Source organism: Acomys russatus, chromosome 17, assembly GCF_903995435.1.
Source record: "Acomys russatus chromosome 17, mAcoRus1.1, whole genome shotgun sequence".
In the NCBI taxonomy this organism is placed as follows: domain Eukaryota; kingdom Metazoa; phylum Chordata; class Mammalia; order Rodentia; family Muridae; genus Acomys; species Acomys russatus.
Genome location: NC_067153.1, coordinates 24,741,192 through 24,761,459, shown reverse-complemented (window position 1 = coordinate 24,761,459; position 20,268 = coordinate 24,741,192). Strand labels below are relative to the sequence as shown.

Genomic DNA, 20,268 nt, shown 5'->3' with positions numbered 1-20,268 from the left:
TTTGCAGAGTAAGAAGTGGGAGACCCAAGTTGTTTACGAGCCACATGCTGTACGAAGTGTCTACCTCTGCCAAAGACGAGCTCCTGCCAGGCTCAGCTGCCCGAAGGCATAGTCTTTGGATGGAACATGAGAATTACCAGATCACAGATCGGTTTCTGAGAAACAAGTAATGGAAAGCTGAAAAACAGAACCCCAAACAACTCTTAAGATCCTCCCCGCCCCCCGGCCCCCCACCCTCAAACGATGGGTTTCCCATCATGTTCTCCAGTCAGACACATCCTAGAGAGCACCCCAAGATCCCAACAGGATGGTGACCCTAGGGCCTTCTGGAAGGCTGTACCACCCCCAACCATACAACTGGAAGTCTAAAACGATACTTAGGTATTTTAAGGGCAGGATGATAAATAAATCAAACTGTTTTGATTGTCCTTGAAGTAACTAGAAAATCACCCAGAATGCTGCAAATAGCTGGCCTCACTGGTTCTGAGGGCACCAGCTCAGGATCGGGAGAAGGGGACGAGCTTAGGACTTCAAAGGCAGTCCTTAGAACCCACTGATCACAACCTCCACTCTCTCAGCCTCAGGCCCAAATGCCCCAAGAAAGCTCACCATCCGCTGCCAATTATTCCCAAGGCCGGAGGCCAGGCACAGATCATGTTTGGTGCAGCCCAGCATCCTGAGTCCACCCTTCCCCCCTCCCCCCAAACATCCTCTGTAGCTTCAATGTGCAGCTCATTAGTGCCCAGGCAACCCGCACCGGCACCAGGAAGGTCTAATTGCCACAGTTTCCTCTAATGGTGTATTGTGACCAAGCCATCAGGCTGTACCCAGAAGTCCAAATTCTGCTAATTGGACAACACCAGGGACTTTGAGTGACAGGCGAAACCCTTTCAGCTCCATGCAGGGCTTAGATAAAATGGATTGTCTCTACATCCGGGAACTTGAGGCCTCTGACAAGAGACTTGTAAAGAGCTGAGGGGAAACAGCAACTTCTTCATTTATCCTTTTCAACAGGCTCCCCAAACCTTCTCTAAGCCTAAGCACTGAACCTCGACCACCTCTTCACGCCCATTTTCACTCCGACTTCAGAGCTGCCAGCCAGGAGGGCAGTCTGTTCTTCTGGGAGCCTCAGATGGATGGAATGTGGTAGCAGCTTCATCCATGTTTCCCTGTAGACTCGTGAAACTGATGCGGGCTACAAGCCCTATTGCTTGTCAAATGCCAGCTCCCAGGTGCCCACCCGAGAGGGAATCTGAGGTTGAGATACACAAGCCCTGCGACACACATCTCAGGCAAACTGCAGCAGCTGAAAAGGACAGAAAGTCTGAGTGTCTCTGAAAATGCACTGCACTCTTCTTGAAATGGGTGTAGGGTATTTGTGAAAACTGAAAGGAAAGAGCCCCCCCCCCCAAAAAAAAAGCTTATAAAGCTCTAACAATCACCACCTACCCCTGGCCTCCACCAAGCTCACTTCTTGGAATGTTTTCATTCCAAATCACTGCTTGTTGAGCAAAGAGGGAATTGGGGGCAGGGGTTCTCTCCCTACAAAGGTTGCCTTGAACAAAGCTTAAGCTCATTGTCTGTCAGAAGAGCCCCACTTCATCAGTTGAGGTATAGCAACAACAAGGGGGTAACAAGAACTGCTGCTTTCGCCTACTCGAGAGAGATTGCCCATATTTTCAGACTCCGGGAAATGCCATGCATGCTTTCGATGTAGACGCGGCTAGCCCTTTTCTCTTCCCAGCCAATCTGGAGAGGTAAAGATGGCTTCTGAATGTGGCATGGGCATTGGTTTGCCGTGGTTAGCTGGAGACGGGTAGGGAAGAGACAGCGGGCATGGGCCTGGCTTCCCTTGGTGGTGAATGCTTACACTAACCCCTTATGAATGTACTTTTTAAAAATCTCATACACAGCAAATACTAAGTCTCTAGGCTCCCACTGCACTCAGAAGACTCAATAGAAGATTCCAGAGTTGTGGGCTCTGAAAGATGGACGAAGAGGACATCATTTCTGCAATAATGACTATAGAGCATTTGCATAAAAGCTCCTCTGCTCTATCTCAGGGCTCCCAAGAACTTTTACTATTATCATAAAGCACAGTAGGTAAAAAACTGCCTGATTTTGAAGACAGAGGTAGGGGAAATACACAGACTACCTGACAGGGGCTTAACACTCATCCATGTCCTGTACTTTTAAGAGCTTTAGTGCAGGGACTGAAAGATGGCTCAGCAGTTAAGAGCACTGCCTGCTCTTCCAGAGGACCTGGGTTCGATTCCCAGCACCGACATGGCAGCTCACACCTGTCTGTAAACTACAGTTCCAGGGGATCTAATGCCCTCTTCTGGTCTCCACGGGTACCATGCACACACATGGTGCACAGATGTACATGAAGGCAAAACACCAATGCACATAAAATAATAAGGTAATTGAAAAACCAACTTTAATCCAGGTAGGCAGGGCTGGCTCCATCCTTCTCCAGGCCTACACTATCTAAGGAGGCCAATGAATCACACAGCTTCTGGTTCAGGCTCACACATGCACACATGTTCGCTGACTCTCAAAGTTACAGCCTCACCGCAGACTTTTCAGTTACCTTTTTTTGCCTTCTTCTGCAGCTTCAACGTGTCAGAGGACTTCTTTTTTATCTCTTGGCGAGCTTTCTTATATTCTAAGAGAAAGCAGAATATTGAATCATTTTACCACTCTGCTCAATCCATATCCTAGAAAGCACAATCTCAGACACACCGCGAACAGCTATCTCCAAACGCACAGCGATAAAAGTCACAGTGACATTTCACGACAAAGGAGCTGTTTACATGACAAGCAAGGAAACACACTGCAGCCTTTCCCTGTCCTGCCTACACCAAGAAAAGATGCCAGTGGGGACTGTTTCAATTAATACACTCGAGCGTGTGAACACACACACACACACACACACACACACACACACACACACACACAGTGTATGTATTCCTGCAAATACTCTTGGTGGAGCAGGAAGCCTGTGCATGGAGTGGTGAGGTGTGGATCTACTCTTGGCGGCTTTCCGTTCTTGTCTGAATTTCTCCCCCCTTCATGGCCTCTCTGAAGGGCTTCCTCACTATCTAGCTCACCACTGCCCCACATTCACTGCCCCGCGACAGGATGCCCTTCAAATGGGGCTCTGCTTTCTAATTCCTCAACCTATTGTGCTGACTACACCACCATGGAACTTGCTCCCTTCCCCTCCCCCATGCCCCAGGTTGACCTTCCCTACGATGTCCACGCCCCCTAGGACAGTAATGGGCCTGGTCCCTTCCACACCCTGAGATAAGGGGATGGCTAGCACATGAGGCCACTGACTGAAGTGGAGGAAATACTGTCTCACTGTGCCTGGAGAGGTTGGTACTCTGAGCCCCTGTGGCCTGTCAGGACAGAGGCCACCTCACAGACACTCAGAGACTGACAAAGGGTCTAAATTTGTCCTCAAACCCAAGCTGTCTGTTTCATTGGGAATGGAGTTAAGGAAAAACGGTGTTTGTACTTGGGATGGGCAGGAAGGGAAATACTGGGTGTCAATCAAGGGACTTTGCCTTACTGTAACAGGTCAAGTAGAACTCTGGCTACTCCCTCCCTATGATAGGGCTCGGAAAAATTGCCTGTAGACAAGCCTTACACATCAGTTTTCATGTCTTTTTCATAGTTAGCACTGCCATGCCCCTAGTGAACAAATCAGACGTAAACTACCAATTCTCGTTCCACATGAAAGAAACATCCAGACATTTCTACTTTCTTTCACCAGCTGAAACTGTGGCTGGACAGGTGAGAGCTCCGGAGATGACAACCAAGGACCTGCTGAACTCGCTGTGGTAAAATAAGTCCTCCTGATTTGCCCACGTTCTTGATGGCATGTGAGAAGCCGAATACTTAAGAACTGTTTCAAACACAGGACCTAGCCACAGACTGCAAACATGGTTCAGCAAATAAAAGCATTTAGCTGCTCTTCCAGAGGACCCAGGGTGAATTCCCAGCACCTACATGGCGGCTCACAACTTCAACTCCTCCGTGCACACAGCCTTCATTATTTGACGTCATCATTGCATCCAAATGCTCCACTCAAGCTCGCTGACGTCCTTCAGCAATATGGCTCAGTAAAAAAAAGAAAAAAAAAAAAAAAGAGTGCATGCCCACTAGAGCCTATCGCCAGCTGTAGAGGACAAGTACCTAAAGACATCGAGATGCATCCCCATGTGTTCTGTGGCACCAATGAGCACACAGACACGGAACACAGGGGGGACCCAATGACTCTGGGTGCCTGAGCGAGAAGGATGAGTGATCTGGATGGATCCAAGTCCCCAGTGGCTACAGGCAACACCCGGGCGTGTGGACTAATCTTCACTGTTGAACCTAAAGTAAGCAAAAGCAGCTATCCCTGGGACCAGAAAGCAGCCCTGCCTCACCTCGGTAGCTGCTTTACATGGTGCGTCCACACTCCCCGAACACAGGCCTTCTTCCCTGTGCTGTCTCTTGTCATGGGACCCCGTTAGTTCCAGTGTTAGTAGATAAGACACCCAGTAAGCAGAGAACCTCAGAATTAGCCTGCTGCTGTGGCACAACTTTGGAAGGTTGAGGCAGGAGAATCATTTGAGCTCAGGAGCTCAGGAGCTGCCTAGGCAATGCAGTGAGACCGCATCTCAAAACCAATCCACCAAAGAACCAGACTGACCTAACGCAGGCACGAGGTCTTACTATGCCACCATCCTATAGGCCTGTGTGACAGGAACACAACACGCCATCACTGGGCAGTTATCTGCGCTCTTTCCTCCACGGATAACATGCAGCTCCATCCATGCCATTGAAAACAGTCCACAAAGACTTGTGCCCAACACTATACATAAAGAGAATGGCCAGTAAAGGCAGGTGACCCGATGTCTGTCCACGTCGTGATGGTCCAGGCCTTCGGAATGTTCTGAAATGCCCTAAGTATGCGTGCTTGGCACTGAACCCACCACTACTGTTCTAGTTAAATTCGGTGACCACAGAAATCATCGAGCACCTAGACAGGTGCTCCATGCCAAACAAACAGCACCCAGTTTTGCAGTGGGAACACTTGGGACCCCACATTCCCCGAAGCTGAAATGCCTGCAAGACAAAGGAAAGACAGAAAGAGCTCTGAGCTAGCTTGGTGACTCAGAAAGCCAGTGGTACCAGGCCTGTGGCACCTGCCCCAGCAACAGCCACGGCTGCCATGCTCTGGGCCTCTTGCTGTACCTTTTGCGTGGTCCTTGTCCAGCTGGTTGGCCACTTTCTTCCACTCCTCCATCTGTTCTTGCAGTGGGTTTATCAGGCAATCAATCAAAGCACTTTGGCCAAAAGATAAAGGAAAGGAGAGATTAAACAGGTACTTCCTGCTCTCAAGATGCATGTTGGGCACAGTGGGTGTGGTAGCGCTCCCTGTAGCCAATTCTAGCACTTCAGGGATGAAACTCAAGGATCTGCAGTTTGAGGGCAGCCTGAATCACATGGCAAGATGCTACGGTGGATTTACACTTAGCGGTCAAATCATTTCCTTGAATCAAATAAAGGCAGCATAATGAACCATCACTGCCTCAGAAGTTCCAGCTTCAGAAAGGCCTTGGTCTCAAGATGACTTTTGATGACTATTAAGGAGTTATAAGTATCAGCTGGGGTGATGGCACTTGCCTTTACAGCACTGATCCCAGCAACTGAGACGCAGAGGCAGGTGGATCTCTGTGAGTTCCCAGGCCAACCTGGTCCACCCAGTGAGTTCCAGGCCAGCCAGAGGTATCTAGTGAGACCCTGTCTCAAAAAAGCAAATTAAAATAAAATATAAAAGCCACCACCATTGGTTTTACAACTAAACTTAGTCATTTAGGGGTTAAGATGTTTTGTAGGTCTAGATAGATTTTTTTTTTAAGTTGATAGAGATGAGATATTATAGATATTGATTTATATTCAGAATTTTAGACTCATCAAGATAGGAAAGATGTTCTCTTCAAGGTTGCCAAATACAAACAGCCAAAACTCTACGAATGTAACAGTTATATAATTCCTGATTGTTTCATGGTTCTTCTTGCTATAGGTAGTTTATTGTATATATGTGTAATAATATGTATATGTAAAAAAAAAAACTGTGATATTCCATGATGGGACGCTATCTAAGGATTAGGACAATAAGATTCTCAGTCTCTCTGTGGACTGTGGTTATGGATTAAAGTCTTGTTTTTATGTAAAAATTAATTAATTACTTAATCAAACACATAGCAAAACAAAAGTAAAAAAAAATAGAAAAAAGAATCATAAATGATCTTACAGACAAAAAGAAGATTATAACAAACACTGAATAGACAGGTATTTGAAGCATAATGGAATTTATATGATAAATTTGGATTATATTGGGTTTAAATTAGATGGTTTAAAAAATATTTTAAATGAAAATATAGCATTAGACAAGTTATAGGGAACATATTAAACATGACATGTTTTGAAAAGACCAGGGGGAAACCACCCACCACCAAAAAGGACAAGACACACCTAGCTGGAGTGACCACCCGCCTCATCTGCTGTGCTGTCTTCCAGCCACATTAAAAGCCAGGCTGCAGAAACCTGGGGTCATCCCTCTGGCCACACAGTAGGAACCAGCAAGAGGCAGAGCCACCACAGCTTAGCTTTGCGCCTTCTTACCTCAGGGGATGGGAAAAACGTTACTATCTTTTTAACCCCAAGGTGCTGGCTTGCACTTGGGACCTGAAGCCATAAAGACAGTAACTGCACAACCTGGACACAGAGAAAGATGGAAGTGAGCCGGAACATTCTCAAGCTCCAAGTGCCAGTTTCTAGTCGATGGTGGGGAAGAGATGCCAGGTTGCACCCCTGTACTCTGTACAGCCTCTCCAAGAGAATGGCAGGAAGATTATGATGATCTGCTCAGGACATAAGGGCCATCTGTATTTGACTGGTGACTCCAAGTCCCTGAGGCAGCCACTGCCATTTCATCCTACGCTGGGTGCCGGATAACAGGAAATAAAGAGAGTTGGGAGGCACGGCTCCCTTTGGGTGGTTCTGCAGTCAGCATGTGGGCAGTGGGGCAGGCATATCTGACTCCTTCCAGGATGTTCCTGTGGGGAGGGGACCTCAGCAGTGTGTATGGTCTCCACAACTGGTGGGCGATAAAGAGACCAGTGGGGGGGGCGGGGCGACGACACATGAATGCTCTGAAGGCAAGTGCAGGCCCCTGAGGGCAGGGCTGGCTCTTTACTGCGACCCCAGCACTAGCCCCATCCCTAGCACACAGCAGATACCCAGCTTACTCAGTGAACAAGCAGTAGGGGAAAGAACAGATTGACAGGTTATAGGGACCGAAATAGTACTGGGAGACGGGTGCTGGAAAGCGAGGAATGCCACATCACTGCACCCCTGGCCTAGCCCTCCGGAACAGGGGCAGAGGGTGCTCCTCACCTGGAGAACTGCCTCAGCTTGGCCTCGATGCTTCTGTGCCGCATGCACATTCTGGTGAGTGCTGAGCCGATCTCCCGGGTACCACCTGGGAAAACAAAGGAGGACCAGTTGAGGGACGGTGGATGAGCAGGAATCCAAGACCAAACACAGGCCAGGTATCATGGCAGCCAAGTCACTGAGCCCAAGCCACTGCCTTCAGAACTTCTCATGGCGCATGCATGTGTATGCAAATGCACACGTTTGCATATCACCAGAATTAAGGTTACTCTTACTGTAATCCTATGTAGCCTGGCGGTGGTGGCGCACGCCTTTAATCCCAGCACGGGAGAGGCAGAAGTAGGCGAATCACGGTGAGTTCAAGGCCAGCCTGGTGTACAAAGTTAGTCCAGGACAGTCAAGGCTACACAGAGAAACCCTGTCTGGGGTGGGGGGTGGGGGGAGAATAACACAACAACAACAACAAATATCCTATGTAACTGTTTCTAAGCTAAGCTTCTCTGTTCATTTTGTACTGTTGGTTGTGAGACAGAGATCAAGGCTGGTGACCTGAATTCAACACATGGTAGAGGGACGGAAAGGACTCTTGGAAATTGTTGTCACACACACACACACACACACACACAAATACTTCTCATAAAAAGATACCAATGTATCTGACCAGGAAAGATTGAAGAGGCCCTCACCCAACCCCATCTGCCCAGACAATCCCCAGGCTTGTCTTGGGATAGTTAAGGGCCACGCTAGCCCATTGTTTCAGGGTACGAGTAATTACCCAGGAAAACTACAGCAACGTGAAGTCATGGAATATTTTTAATTGGACACTGGTGACCGAGGTCTCAGAGTTCAGCGAATGAGAAGGAAGCTAAGGCTTGGTTTGATTTTCCCGAGATGCTCGCCGTCGCGTCCCTTCAGGCGCACCCTTCCTAAGTAAAATCAGTTCTGAAGCTCCGTTCCTCCCTGTTGCTGGAAAGTTTCTTGAGTCAGTATTTACAGGGGTGTGTGGAGAACAAATTGCAGCCTCAGATCAGAACTGCATACGGACCCCGGAAGGCACAGTCAAAACTGTTAGGAAAGCACAAACGTGTAGCTTGTGAAGCTGGGGGAAGTGTCAAATAAAACAGTGTTTCCTAACCAACAAAACCCTCAAAAGAAAGCCACAGGAATTTATGGCAGGTTTAACCAAGTCACCAGGCTTATGAAAACACACGGCATTATATGTGTTACATGTTCTTTTGTCCTCTCTGTGTTACATATTTTTTTGTCCTCTCTGCAGAAAACAGATAACAATAAAACAGTGGGTGGCTACCAAATAGTAATGGTGTGGTGGCACAAACCATTAACTCTCAAGACTCGGGAGGATAAGGCAAGTGGTCTACTGTGAGTTCATAGACAGCTGACACTAACCCTGAATGAATGAATGAATGAATGAATCAATCAATCAATCAATCAATCAATCAATCAACGAACTAACCAATGAATGAATCAATGACTGAACAATAAGTAGCATTCCTACTTGGGAGGTAGAAGCCAGCAGATCCTGTGAGCCAGCCTGTCTTAAAAAAAAATTAGTATTTCTATATACTTTTTTTGTCCCCAAAAGGCCCCAGGGGCCTCACCCAGTCTTTTCAGTTGGAGCCTCTGGTAATAATACTATGGACACCTGTTGTGGGGCTGTCCTGTGTATTGTCAGCTAGCAAGCCCTCGGTCTGGACACACCGAGAGCCAGTAGCAGGATCCTCCTACCACACTCAGACTTAGTACTGAAAATACCGTCAGGTTTCCCCTGAAGAATAAAACTCACACTTTTCTGCCAACCAGCACTGCCAAAGCTCCAGCAGGAAGCAAATGTGATCTCGAGGCTGGCCTGGCATCTAATGGGTGCCTCTGGGGACTGAGGATGTAGGTCAGTTAAACAGGTACTTGCCTAGAGTATCATGAAGGCTTTGGGCTCCATGAAACTGCCATAGGGGCACTCCCGGGATGGAGGCTGGAGAATCAAAAATTCGAAGTCATTTTCAACTATATACCAAGTTCAAGGCCAGCGTGGGACACAGGAGACTCTGCATCATCTTCGTCACTGCCCACCCCCCTCAACAGCCCCTAAAAAAAAAACCCTGCCATTCTACAAAGTGTTTTTGCATTTCCAGGGACCACCACTAGACGGTGCTATTCTCACAGGCTCCACCTGTCTTCCCATCTGCCGATTTTTCAGAATTTTTACTCCTCGTGAACAAAGGTGAGGAATGAAGAACGGTTTTTTTGTTTTTTTTGTTTTTTTAAATGAAGAACGTTTTATCCCCAGAAAAAAAAAAAAAAAAAAAAAAAAAAAAAAAGATCCTTTCCCTGAGCCTTCATTTGATTAAAGTTAATAACATGGCCACACAAGGATATTGACTCACTAACTCACCACTCTAAGGAAGGCTTTCCTAGGGGAAACCAGCTATCAAGAAACGCCCTAAAAATAACACGCTCTCTTGGACCCAGCAACTCTAAGAATTTAATCCAAGGAAATAATTAAGAAAAATGGCGAACCCTTACCTATGAGGACAATGATTGAAATGTTTACAACATCAAAAAATCCCATTATAAAAAAAAAAATCCCACTATAATGATCTAGTTAAATGAACCATAGGACACAGACACAACGGAATACAACACAGCTATTTAAAAATAGAATTATGTGTCACTTGGGTGCTGCTTAGAATTTCTAAGTGCTGGCCTAAGTACTTTCCACATATTAAATCATCTGATCCTCACGATATTCTCAAGTGTGTTGATAACGTTGCCATGCCTGTTTCACAGACAGAAAGAAGTACTTTAAGCAGGATGTTCAAGGTTACAGGCCGAGTCTTCAGGGTTGGTGCACTCAGGCACTGTCAGCTACATGACAACGTCATGCGAATAGAGACATGGAAAGGAGCAGAGCCCGGGGAACCCAAAGTCCTCGGCTATCAACTAGCATTGGTGGTGAGGGTTTGTTCCGCCAGCTCTCAAAGTTGACTTCTTGACTCTAGGACTGTAGTTGGTGCCTGGATGACTAGACTCTGACATTCAGGGCTAACCTACACTTCATTTTCTTGAGGTAGAATTAGGTGCTGGAAGTCCCCCGTCCACTTTTCTGTCCTGTTAGTTCAGTGCCTTCCTGATACTTTGCAGACATTTATTTCATCCCCAGGGCCTTCCGGAAGCAGCAGCTTCTGAACATAATGCCCGTGCCCACCACTGTGCCTCAGCACAGGAAGCCCCAGAGAGGCAGGAAACGAAGAAACATAAGAAACCATCCTATTGGCAGCATCTTTCTCTCTCTCTCTCTCTCTCTCTCTCTCTCTCTCTCTCTCTCTCTCTCTCTCTCTCTCTCTCTCTCTCTCTCTCTCTCTCTCTCTCTAACTGGCACAGGAGCAGGAGGCAGATGGCATTCCTTGTGAACCCCAGAACCCATTGTTGCTGGTCCAGGCATTATGGGTCACCCTAAAAATAGATCTATCTGTGTAAGTGCTTAGCAACAACTGATGCTTTCCTGGCCTTTGCTGAGACCCATTTAAAAAAAAAAATTCAGCAGGTTTGAATTGGAGGAAACTGGCTGGAGCTACAGAGACAGAGGCGACATCTGGAAGGGGGCCAGGCTGACAATGGAGTATTTATGGAATCACAAGTGGCTGTTTTAGGCACCTGGCCACCTTCAAGGGTGGACAAGACCTTACTCTTTGAAAGAGGGATTATTCATCATTGGAGAGTGAACCAACAATTGGTTTGGTTTTTTCTTTATTCCCTAGGAAAGTGTGTGTGTGTGTGTGTGTGTGTGTGTGTGTGTGTGTGTGTGTGTGTGTGTGTGTGTGTACACAATCCAGGAGCTCACAAGTTTGGCTAGAAGCTGGCTGGCCAGCGAGGCACAGGATCCTCCCATTTTCTTTCCTCGGCGTTGGGATGACAGGTACATGCCATCATACCTAGCTTTCTCCATGGGTTCTGGGGCCTGAACTCTGAACTCTGGGGTCCACACTTGCCTGGCAAGCACTTCGCTGGCTTCATGAATACATTTATTACAAAATGTTGAAATTAGACATGAGATGAATAATCTTAGAAAAGGCCTAGATGACTCTGGTGTCAATCTGGAACAAACTAGTTTGCCATAAAGTAACAAATTCGGTGTCTTCCAACAAAGACTCATGTCATCCTATGGTTCTGGGAGTTAGACGGCCATCACTGGGCTAGCCTCAGGCACTAGCAGAATTGTGTTTGCTCTGGAGACCCATTTCCTACCCTTACCGTCTTCTCAAGGCTGCCTGTGTTCTTTGGCCCAAGGAGTCACTTTCCCCCTTTAGAGCCAGAGGTGCGTGAGACACGGTCACCTGTGTCTCTTCTCTCTCTTTCCCCTCCTTCTTTCTTATAGGAAGGCTTGTCATTATCTTGGGCCCAATTATAGGACAATCTTCCTGTCACAAAATCCGTAATGGAATCAGACCTGCATATTTTCCAATATTCACAGGTGCTGGGGATTCGGGTACAGACATTGTTAGAATGCATTATTACATCTATCAAAGACAGGTAAGCATTGTGAAGGGTACATCTTGGGGTCCCCAGAGTGGACTCTCGTGTCCACGGTTAAAGTGTCTAGTCTAAGTCCTTTCTTCTCTGCACTGGCTGATTCAAGGACGAGAAAGAAATGCAGAAAGAAAGGCTATAGAGATCGAAAGGAAACCTGTAAGAGCCAAACAAGGACACAGAGTACCCAGCCACTGCACCATGGCTCTGGGCCTGCTCCTCTTGGTGTGAGGTTCCTCTGCCTACAGCAGTGATTACACAGCACAGTCTCTGGCCACTCTTCTCCAGCCAGCTACGTGCTGAGCCTGCCTTCCCTCTGAACTTACGCTCCATTTTTTACTAGGGCATATGTACATACCTTTATTTGTAAAGCCACTTTAATTTGGCTCTATGTCTTAGAAATGGGGGAATGAAACAGAGTCCTATAAAAATTCTTTATGGCCCAAATCTCAGCTCTTTCTATGTTGCACATTGGGGCCTTCTCCTGTATCAAGCAAATATATATCCAAATGGCACAAAATGAGCCGATAATGATGGACAACAAGGGGGGGAAAATCAAGAACACATCTGTGGACTATGGAAGAATTAATGTTTTACACATGAAGGCTCACAGATTCTGCAAGTGCTCGCTGAGTATGGTATTAGCTTCCTCCTGCTGCATAACAAAAGGCACCAAGACTGCTGGCTTCCAACAACCAGAATACAGTCCTCACAGTGCTGGAGGTAACGTCTGAGCTCAAGGTATTAGCAGGGCCAAGCGCTCTCTGCAGCCCAGCAACCCACAAGGGAAACCTGTTCTCTGGCTCTTTCTTGTCCTGGTGGCTCTGGCCACCCCTGGATGACTGATAGTAAGTAGCATTATTCCAAGTCTCTGCCTCCAGGGACAGGCAGCCCTGCTGCTCCTCGGTCTTTGCACCCCGTGAGACATATGTACAGCATTGCACCCCTCCTCTGTGCAACTGCGAACTTCTCTCTCCTTTTAACGATGCCCATGTTCTTGGATGAGGGCTCACCCCGACAGTTCGGTGCTGTAGTGACTCAAATGTCTAAAGAGCCCCCATTCATGCACAGTAATGATCAGGAACCTTGCCACATTTTGAGGGGCAGGGGTCCCCAAAGCAGCCCTGAACAAGGATCTGCCCTAGAGAGAAAAGGATGAAGAGACGGATACTAAGGGTAAGTGCTCACACTGGGGTTATGCATAAAATGGTACAAAGTGGGAAAGGGGCCATGAAAGAAACTGCAGAGTCTTATTCAGGTTGTGGAATGAAGACCAGGGACACAGGAGAAACAAAAACAACAACAAAGAATACCAGGTATGAGCGATGTGCATCCAAGGCAAGTCCTGACAAAACCGGTCACTGTGCAGAGTAAAGTGGGTGCTGTAAAAGCATGAGGACCCGAGTTTGATCCCCAGAATCTATGCCAGAAGTGACGCATGCCTGTAAGCGACACATGGCTCGGGAGGCAGAGTCAGGGTTCTGAGGTCAGTGGCTAGCCAGTTTAGGCCACCAATGAACACCAAGCTCAGTAAAAGACCCTATCTCTGATTAATTAATTAACTAATTAATTAATTGAAAATAGAGAAGCCATTATTGATCCCTGGTCTCCACATAGTTTTACAAGCATGTTTACACATAGCACAGATGTATGTGCGTGCATGCACACAAACACAGAGTAGTCCAGGGCACAAATACATACTCACACACACTCTACACACACACACACACACACACACACACACACACACACACACACACAGAGGACCAGGGCACATTCACAGCAACCCTAGGAGGAAGGCACCTTCCTTGCATTTCAGCAGCGCCTGCTAATAGGCCACCCAGCAGCTAAGCAGAATAGCCAAGGCCCAAACCCCGCTTTGTTTGACTGATCTCAGAAGGCTTCTTCCTGCTATGACAAGCTGCAGACATCCCCAACTGTGGACAAAGAGGAGCATTTAACATCACAGACAGAATACAAATTGTTTACAGCTACTTCTCAGAGGGTGGGAAGGAAACCAAGGGCAAAGGCCACGGAGCCACTGTTCCTTCCTCCAAACAGTAGCCCATGTGGCTAAGGCCACTAGAAAGGTGGTGTCTATCAAGTGGCATTGTTGCATCCCTCCGAGATGCCTCATTTGCAGGCGTCTCCATCTCCCAGCACAGCAGGGGCTGCACGGGCAGGAGGCCTGGGCCTGCAGTGTGGGCAGGTGGCCGGGCGAGGACTGAAAACCATTTTTGTCAGGCTGGATTCTGCAGTGGGGCAGGGAAAAGCTGAGGAGTAGAAAGAATTAGGAACTGCTCTGGCCAAAGCGTGAGGGCACAGTAAGTTACTGTGTGTTTTGGCTGTCCTACCAGAGGCTCATGCTGTGGGAAGGCTAATTAGGAGCCTGCTAGACAGGAGACCAGTGTCTGGAACCTCCCAGGACCAGGGCTGGGGATAGGGCAGTTCCTCAGAGCATAATCTCTCCCCCTCTGGCCTGGATTATTATTTCCCGTGAAGAATAGCCTCCCACTCCTTTTTGAAGACGGGATCTCCTTAGACTCAAACTTGCTAAATTATCATGGATGACCTTCAACTCCTAATCCTTTCACGTCCACTTTCTAAACGCTGGGATTACAGGCATGTGTGAACACACTTCAGTTTGGGAACCACGCTCAGGGCCTTCATGCATACTAGGCGACCCTATACTATTTTTTTCCAAGATTTATTTATGTATGTATGTGTGTATGTATGTATGTATGTGTGTATGTATGTATGTATTTGTATGCTAGTCAGCCTGCATGTGAGCCAGCATACCAGAAGAGGGCACCAGACCTCATCATAGATGGTTGTGAGCTACCATGTGGCTCCTGGGAATTGAACTAAGGTCCTCTGGAGGAGCAGTCCATGCTCTTAACCTTTGAGCCATCAATCCAGGCCCCCAAATGGCCATTCTTATGCCCTGAGCATCAGGGGGTGTTCATAGCATCCTGGGCCTGTCCATGAGATGCCTGCAGCACTTGCCCATCTCCTCCTTGACAACCAGAAATGTCCCTCGCACCATCTCTCATCAACAAGCCACGAAAGCCAGTACCCCAGCAGTCTCACCAGCTCCAAGAGCACAGAAGTGATAGGTCACTTGCTTTCTGAAATGACGCAAACAACCCACTTGCCATTAAAGAAACATTAACTTAAAAACACATGGCTGGCATTCTCTACAAAATATCGGGAAGAGCCAAATAATTGTCACAGAGGCACAGGAGTCCATGGTGGGCGGGGTCTAAGTCGGCAGAGACCCACCCTCCCTCCATGAAGTTGGACAAGATCTATTTAGGGCCCAAAAACTTGGGAGTGGGCGAGGGATAAGAAAGAGGTTTTAGGTTCCAGGTGGGTGGTAGCGGCACATGCCTTTAACCCCAGCATTTGAAAGGCAGAGACAGGTGGGTCTCTGTGAGTTCAAGGCCAGCCTACTCTACAGAACGAGTTCCAGGACAGCCAGGGCTACACACAGAAACCCTGTCTCAAAAAAATAAATGAAAGGGGGAAAAGGGGGCCCTATGGGGGCTACCTTAGCAACCCTAACCAAGCGGGGACACTACATGGGGACCATCATTGCATGCATCAGAGGGAGCTCACCCGTCACCCAGGCAGGATCCTTCCTTGGCGATGTACTTCAAAAGATCTGAGAGGTAGGGTGCCTGGTACATGGCTATCGCACACCTCAAATACACCAGGCCAGAGTGCGAGGCCGCCTGTGGCATACCTCACCAGAAATCTTCCCCCAAATCTGTTTCACCCACACAGAAGTGTACTTGTTGAGGGGAACAGTGTCCATCCCCACTGACCTCCAGGAGCCTGGGGGTTTCTTAGAGGCTCCTCCATCAGGCCCTGTGGCCACGGGGTTTCCACAGTACTCTTCACGGTGCTAGATCCCCACTCTGGGCACTAATTGCCCCACATATCCTAGCTAGGCTGGGAGAAAAACCAGAGAAGGAGGACGCGCTTCAGAGCCCCTCCCTCCCATTAGGCAGGCATATGGCGTTGGTAAGGGTCTGGCTTGTTTCAACTTAAATGCTAACTATTGTATTCTTTTAAAAATAAAGCAAAAAGCAGTATGCTGCCTACTGCTGTTTCAATGTTATTTTGACTCTCACACTCTAATATCAGCTATAATTTCTAATCTGTGTCTCTCGTAAAGCATCTTGAATAACCTAAGCTTATACAACTTTCCTGTGTGTGTGCATGCGTGCGTGTGCACACATGCAATTGAACCCTGGGCCCTCATGCATGGTTTTCAAGCCCTCTGCCACTGAGCTCCGTCCTTAGCCCTAACTAACCCCCCTTAACCATTGCGTTGTCCATACTTTAATGACAATTGTTTCTGAAAGGAACTTGCGTTAAGCATATCTTTCTAAATGCTCCACTTAGTTTGTAGAAGAAAGAATTCTTGATCTTTACACTGTATTCCCAAGACTTCTGTACCTTCCATGTCAGTTACTGAACAACTGGCAACGTTCAGGTTTGGGAGTTCGGGACTCTTCGTTACGCATGTGGGAGAAGCTGAGGCACACTAGCCAAGTCCCCAAGCTTTGAGGGCAGAAAGGGCAGCAATGGTGTATTTTATAGAGAAAATAAGGTGAACTAGCTACACTGGGGGCCAATTATTCAGGGCTCTGCTACAACAATAAACGCCAAGTCCTTGGAATGGGGAAGACTGGGCAATTGGCTCCAGTCAGGCTGCTGAGTGTCCATCACAAGGCAGTGGCCAACCTATGAGTAACCTATCTCCTCTGGCATGTAACACAGGGCTTGAAGCTCCTTCTCTAAGGAACTGAAAAGCCTGGACAAGGAAGGGAGGTGGACATCACAGGGCTGGTTTCTGTGAAAGCCAGAATCATTCCTTCACGCCACACATCTCTGGTACCCACTGGAAAAGACGCCCCGAGAGCCATGCATCCACAGAGATTGTCTGGCAGCATCCAGAGCTACCGTGGTCAATCTGCTCTAGCCTTCTAAACAGGCAGGTGGCTGCCCTCAGCTATAGCCAGCTTTGCAAGAATCCTGGCCCTTTTATCTCCTTGGCTGTTCACATTTTTATATTGCAGAGCGCCAAACCATTACATCACCAGTTTCCTTCCAGCCAAGAAGGAAAAGGAAAAGCTCCTACTGAAATAAAATGCTGAGACTGCCATGGGACACATGAGCCATTCAGGCCTGGCAAACTGTAATATTTTGAAAACACACACACACACACACACACACACACACACACACACACACACACACGTATACATAAACTCATTTCTCAGAGAGCACCAGAGATTCAAGATGTCAGGTGTCTCATCACCTTGGCAGCAACTAAAGGCCAGTGCTACACCACAGAGGCTGTCTCAACATGCATCAGCTGCCACTGCGGCTGGGCAGGCAGGGCATGGCTGGGTGTACCATCTGCCACCCGAGGGGATGCCTGGAGGCCAGCTCTTGCCTCAGCTGAAACATGTCTGAGCACACACATGTGCGCACACACACACACACACACACACACACACACACACACACACACACATATACATAAACTCATTTGAAGAGCGAGCATCAGATTTGACCGTGAAGTTGGGTGCTCTTCCCCCTCCCCCACTCCCACCCCCCACCCCCGTTTCCTGATCTCTTTCTGGTGTCTTTCGCCATACAGCGAGTGAAAGGTTTTCATAGAGAGAGTTAAGGGTGCCACAGAATGGCATCAGTGAGCCTGAACTCGAGCAGCAAAAAGACTCAGTACAAGGAACAAACATCTAAAGGTGGCAGAATGACTAGACACAGAACCATGGCTTCCAAACAACATTCTATAAGGGCGACTGTGGTGCTCTACACAAGAGCCCAGCCAGACTTCAGCTGGTGGTTAGGCACACCTGCTCCCAGAGGCTGTATAAAGCACCAGGGATGACCTCCAAACCAGGCTGAGTAACCCCTCTCCCCGGCGGAAACCAGAGCGACCGTGAGACAGCATTAGGAAATGTACCTTAATCCAAATTACTGTGCTATGATGTGAAGTCCCCACTCTGACAACAAACATCTCATCCCCACAGGTTGACAATGATGGATTTTCATGGTGACTCTGAAACCAGAAGGTGCCATGCAGCAACAGACTGGCAGCTGCTTGCCACCCCAGCACCACACTCCTGCCCGAGGTTGTGGGGCAGTGCCCAGTCATCCCAGAGACCCTCTTCCTTCCCTGCAGTGCCTCTCACGTGGGGAAACTGCTCTGTGTTCTCCAGAGGCCCTTCCCTGGTTTCCTATCAGGGGACCAAGGTTTTCACCATTAAAGGTCAGTGTGTGCACTCGTGACTTTAAGAGCAACTGAGTAATGAGCTACGTTTCTTCGGGATTCAACTGCCGCTATGTTTTTTATCCCAGCGATGGCTAGGTGCAAACCTGGGCAAAGATGGATCAGCCAGTACCCTTGGTTCCAGGGAATAGAAAGAAAGGAAGAGGCAGCTTCAAGTACTCTGCATTACAGATCTCGCGCCCTCTACCTTAGACTGCAGGCTGCTCTCAGCAGCCACGTGTCAGTCTCTGCAGCGTACCCAATGCCCAGATCAGCCCCCACGGTAGCTTTAAAGCCACCCAAGCTCTTCCATGTACGCTATGACTCCAGAACGTTCCTGCAACAGCCAGAGTCTGATGCTGAGGAAATGACAGAAGACTCAGGAGTGTGTCTTTAACTTACAGAGAAAGGTTCCTTAGGTCAAAAAAGGAGGAAAAAAAAAAAAAAACTTAAAACAAGTTTTCAAAAATAAATCATTACAGCCCCTCACACAGGAACTGCCATTTCCTGCTGACCACAATGGGGCTCCTACAGAACTGTTTCAGTTTTCAAGGAGAGACACATGTGGAATTTCCCGTTTTTTTATTAAAAAAAAAAAAAAAAAAAACTGTTATTCAGCAACTATACATAGCTGAGTGTGGATGAGGAACCCAGCTGGTGACTAGGGGACAGCTAACACTGTGCAGCCAGCAAAAGCTAGGAAGGGACAGCGCCTGTTTCTTGAAGGTACCATTGTGCCCCCACACAGGCTGGAAGATCCTACAAGCTGTTGTCAGATGACAATTTTTGAGCTGCTCCCCCACCCCCCACCCCACTTCTGTGTCTCCTACTTCACAACTTTTCAGAAAACAAAACCACACAGTCCCACCACCATCTGGTGCCTTCAGACCAACAAGAACGAGATTTTGGCATGTGTAGTACTGGCAGCCACAAAGACCGATATTCCGCTTTCTCTGTTGCTGTCTAAAAGCAAAGCGAGGATAGTTATTATGGAAACACGGAGCCACGGACAAGCTCACACCGTAGGAAACCAGGACAGAAGCAAGCATGGCCATACAAGGGGCTGCCTCCTCGGCTGAAAACCCTGTGAGGAGGTCACCCAGGAAGTGCTGCAGGCTTCCTGACATCTGCTACCATGAACCCCTCAATGTCACGCATGGTCAGCCTCTGCCACATGGCCACAGAAAGGAGCTAGCTCCTCTTGGAGTCAGGCGAGGGAGACTTTAGGACGCCAGCTCAGCCAGCGCAGCAGATGTGGCCTGATGCAGGAACCACATGTCGTTTTCTTAGTTGCCAGAACGTTAACTGTCGGGGAGGCACACAGTAGCCAGCTCTGGGTTTCTCTCCCAAGCAGCCTTCACGGCATGTCAGAACAGATAGGTCATTTAGAAGGTAGCTGGAAGATGTGTGATCCAAACAAAAATTTGGAATCAGTGAAGAGCTCACACGTTCACACCCCGTGACAACATGGGCTCCTGAAATCTCCAATGCTTAGGATCAGGTCACATTCATGTGCTCCTGGCTAAAAGCAACCTTGCTTGTTTAAGGAGCCTCTGTTACATTCCTGACCTAGGCAGTGTGTGTAAACCTTTGTCATCTCTCACCTAGCTTACTAGAATTACTGTCTATTGAGTGTTTGTGATGTGACAGTCTATTGTCAGTAGAGCAGATGGCTGGGTTGGTAGGAATGCATGTGCAAGCACAGAGGTCCTCAGTCTGACTCCCTGGTGCACACACTTTAAATAGACAGGCACGATGGTCTATGTCTGTAGCCCCAGCATCAGCGCATACAAAGGAGTAGGTGCCTGGGACTCTCTGGCAAGTCAACCCAGCCAACATGGCGAGCTTCAGGCTCAGTAAGTAAGAGACCTTGTCTCAAAAACTCAGCAGAGAACAAGAGATGTAGGCACCCAGTACCGCCCCCACGCCTCAAGTGTACTAAAGTGACATGCACATACACA

The 20,268-nt window shown here is 48.0% G+C and overlaps 1 protein-coding gene across 9 annotated transcripts in view; it reads right to left on the bottom strand.

Annotated features, from left to right (window-relative positions):
• Mtss1 (MTSS I-BAR domain containing 1) overlaps positions 1 to 20,268 on the bottom strand; it is a 140,863-nt gene that overhangs the window by 24,296 nt on the left and 96,299 nt on the right. For all 9 annotated transcript variants that reach the window (XM_051159617.1, XM_051159611.1, XM_051159619.1 and 6 more), the window contains exons 4-6: positions 7,459 to 7,543; positions 5,251 to 5,342; positions 2,594 to 2,668 (exon numbers count right to left, since the gene is read on the bottom strand). In XM_051159617.1, the coding sequence (XP_051015574.1) occupies positions 2,594 to 2,668; positions 5,251 to 5,342; positions 7,459 to 7,543 (252 nt within the window). The remainder of the gene's footprint in view (positions 1 to 2,593; positions 2,669 to 5,250; positions 5,343 to 7,458; positions 7,544 to 20,268) is intronic.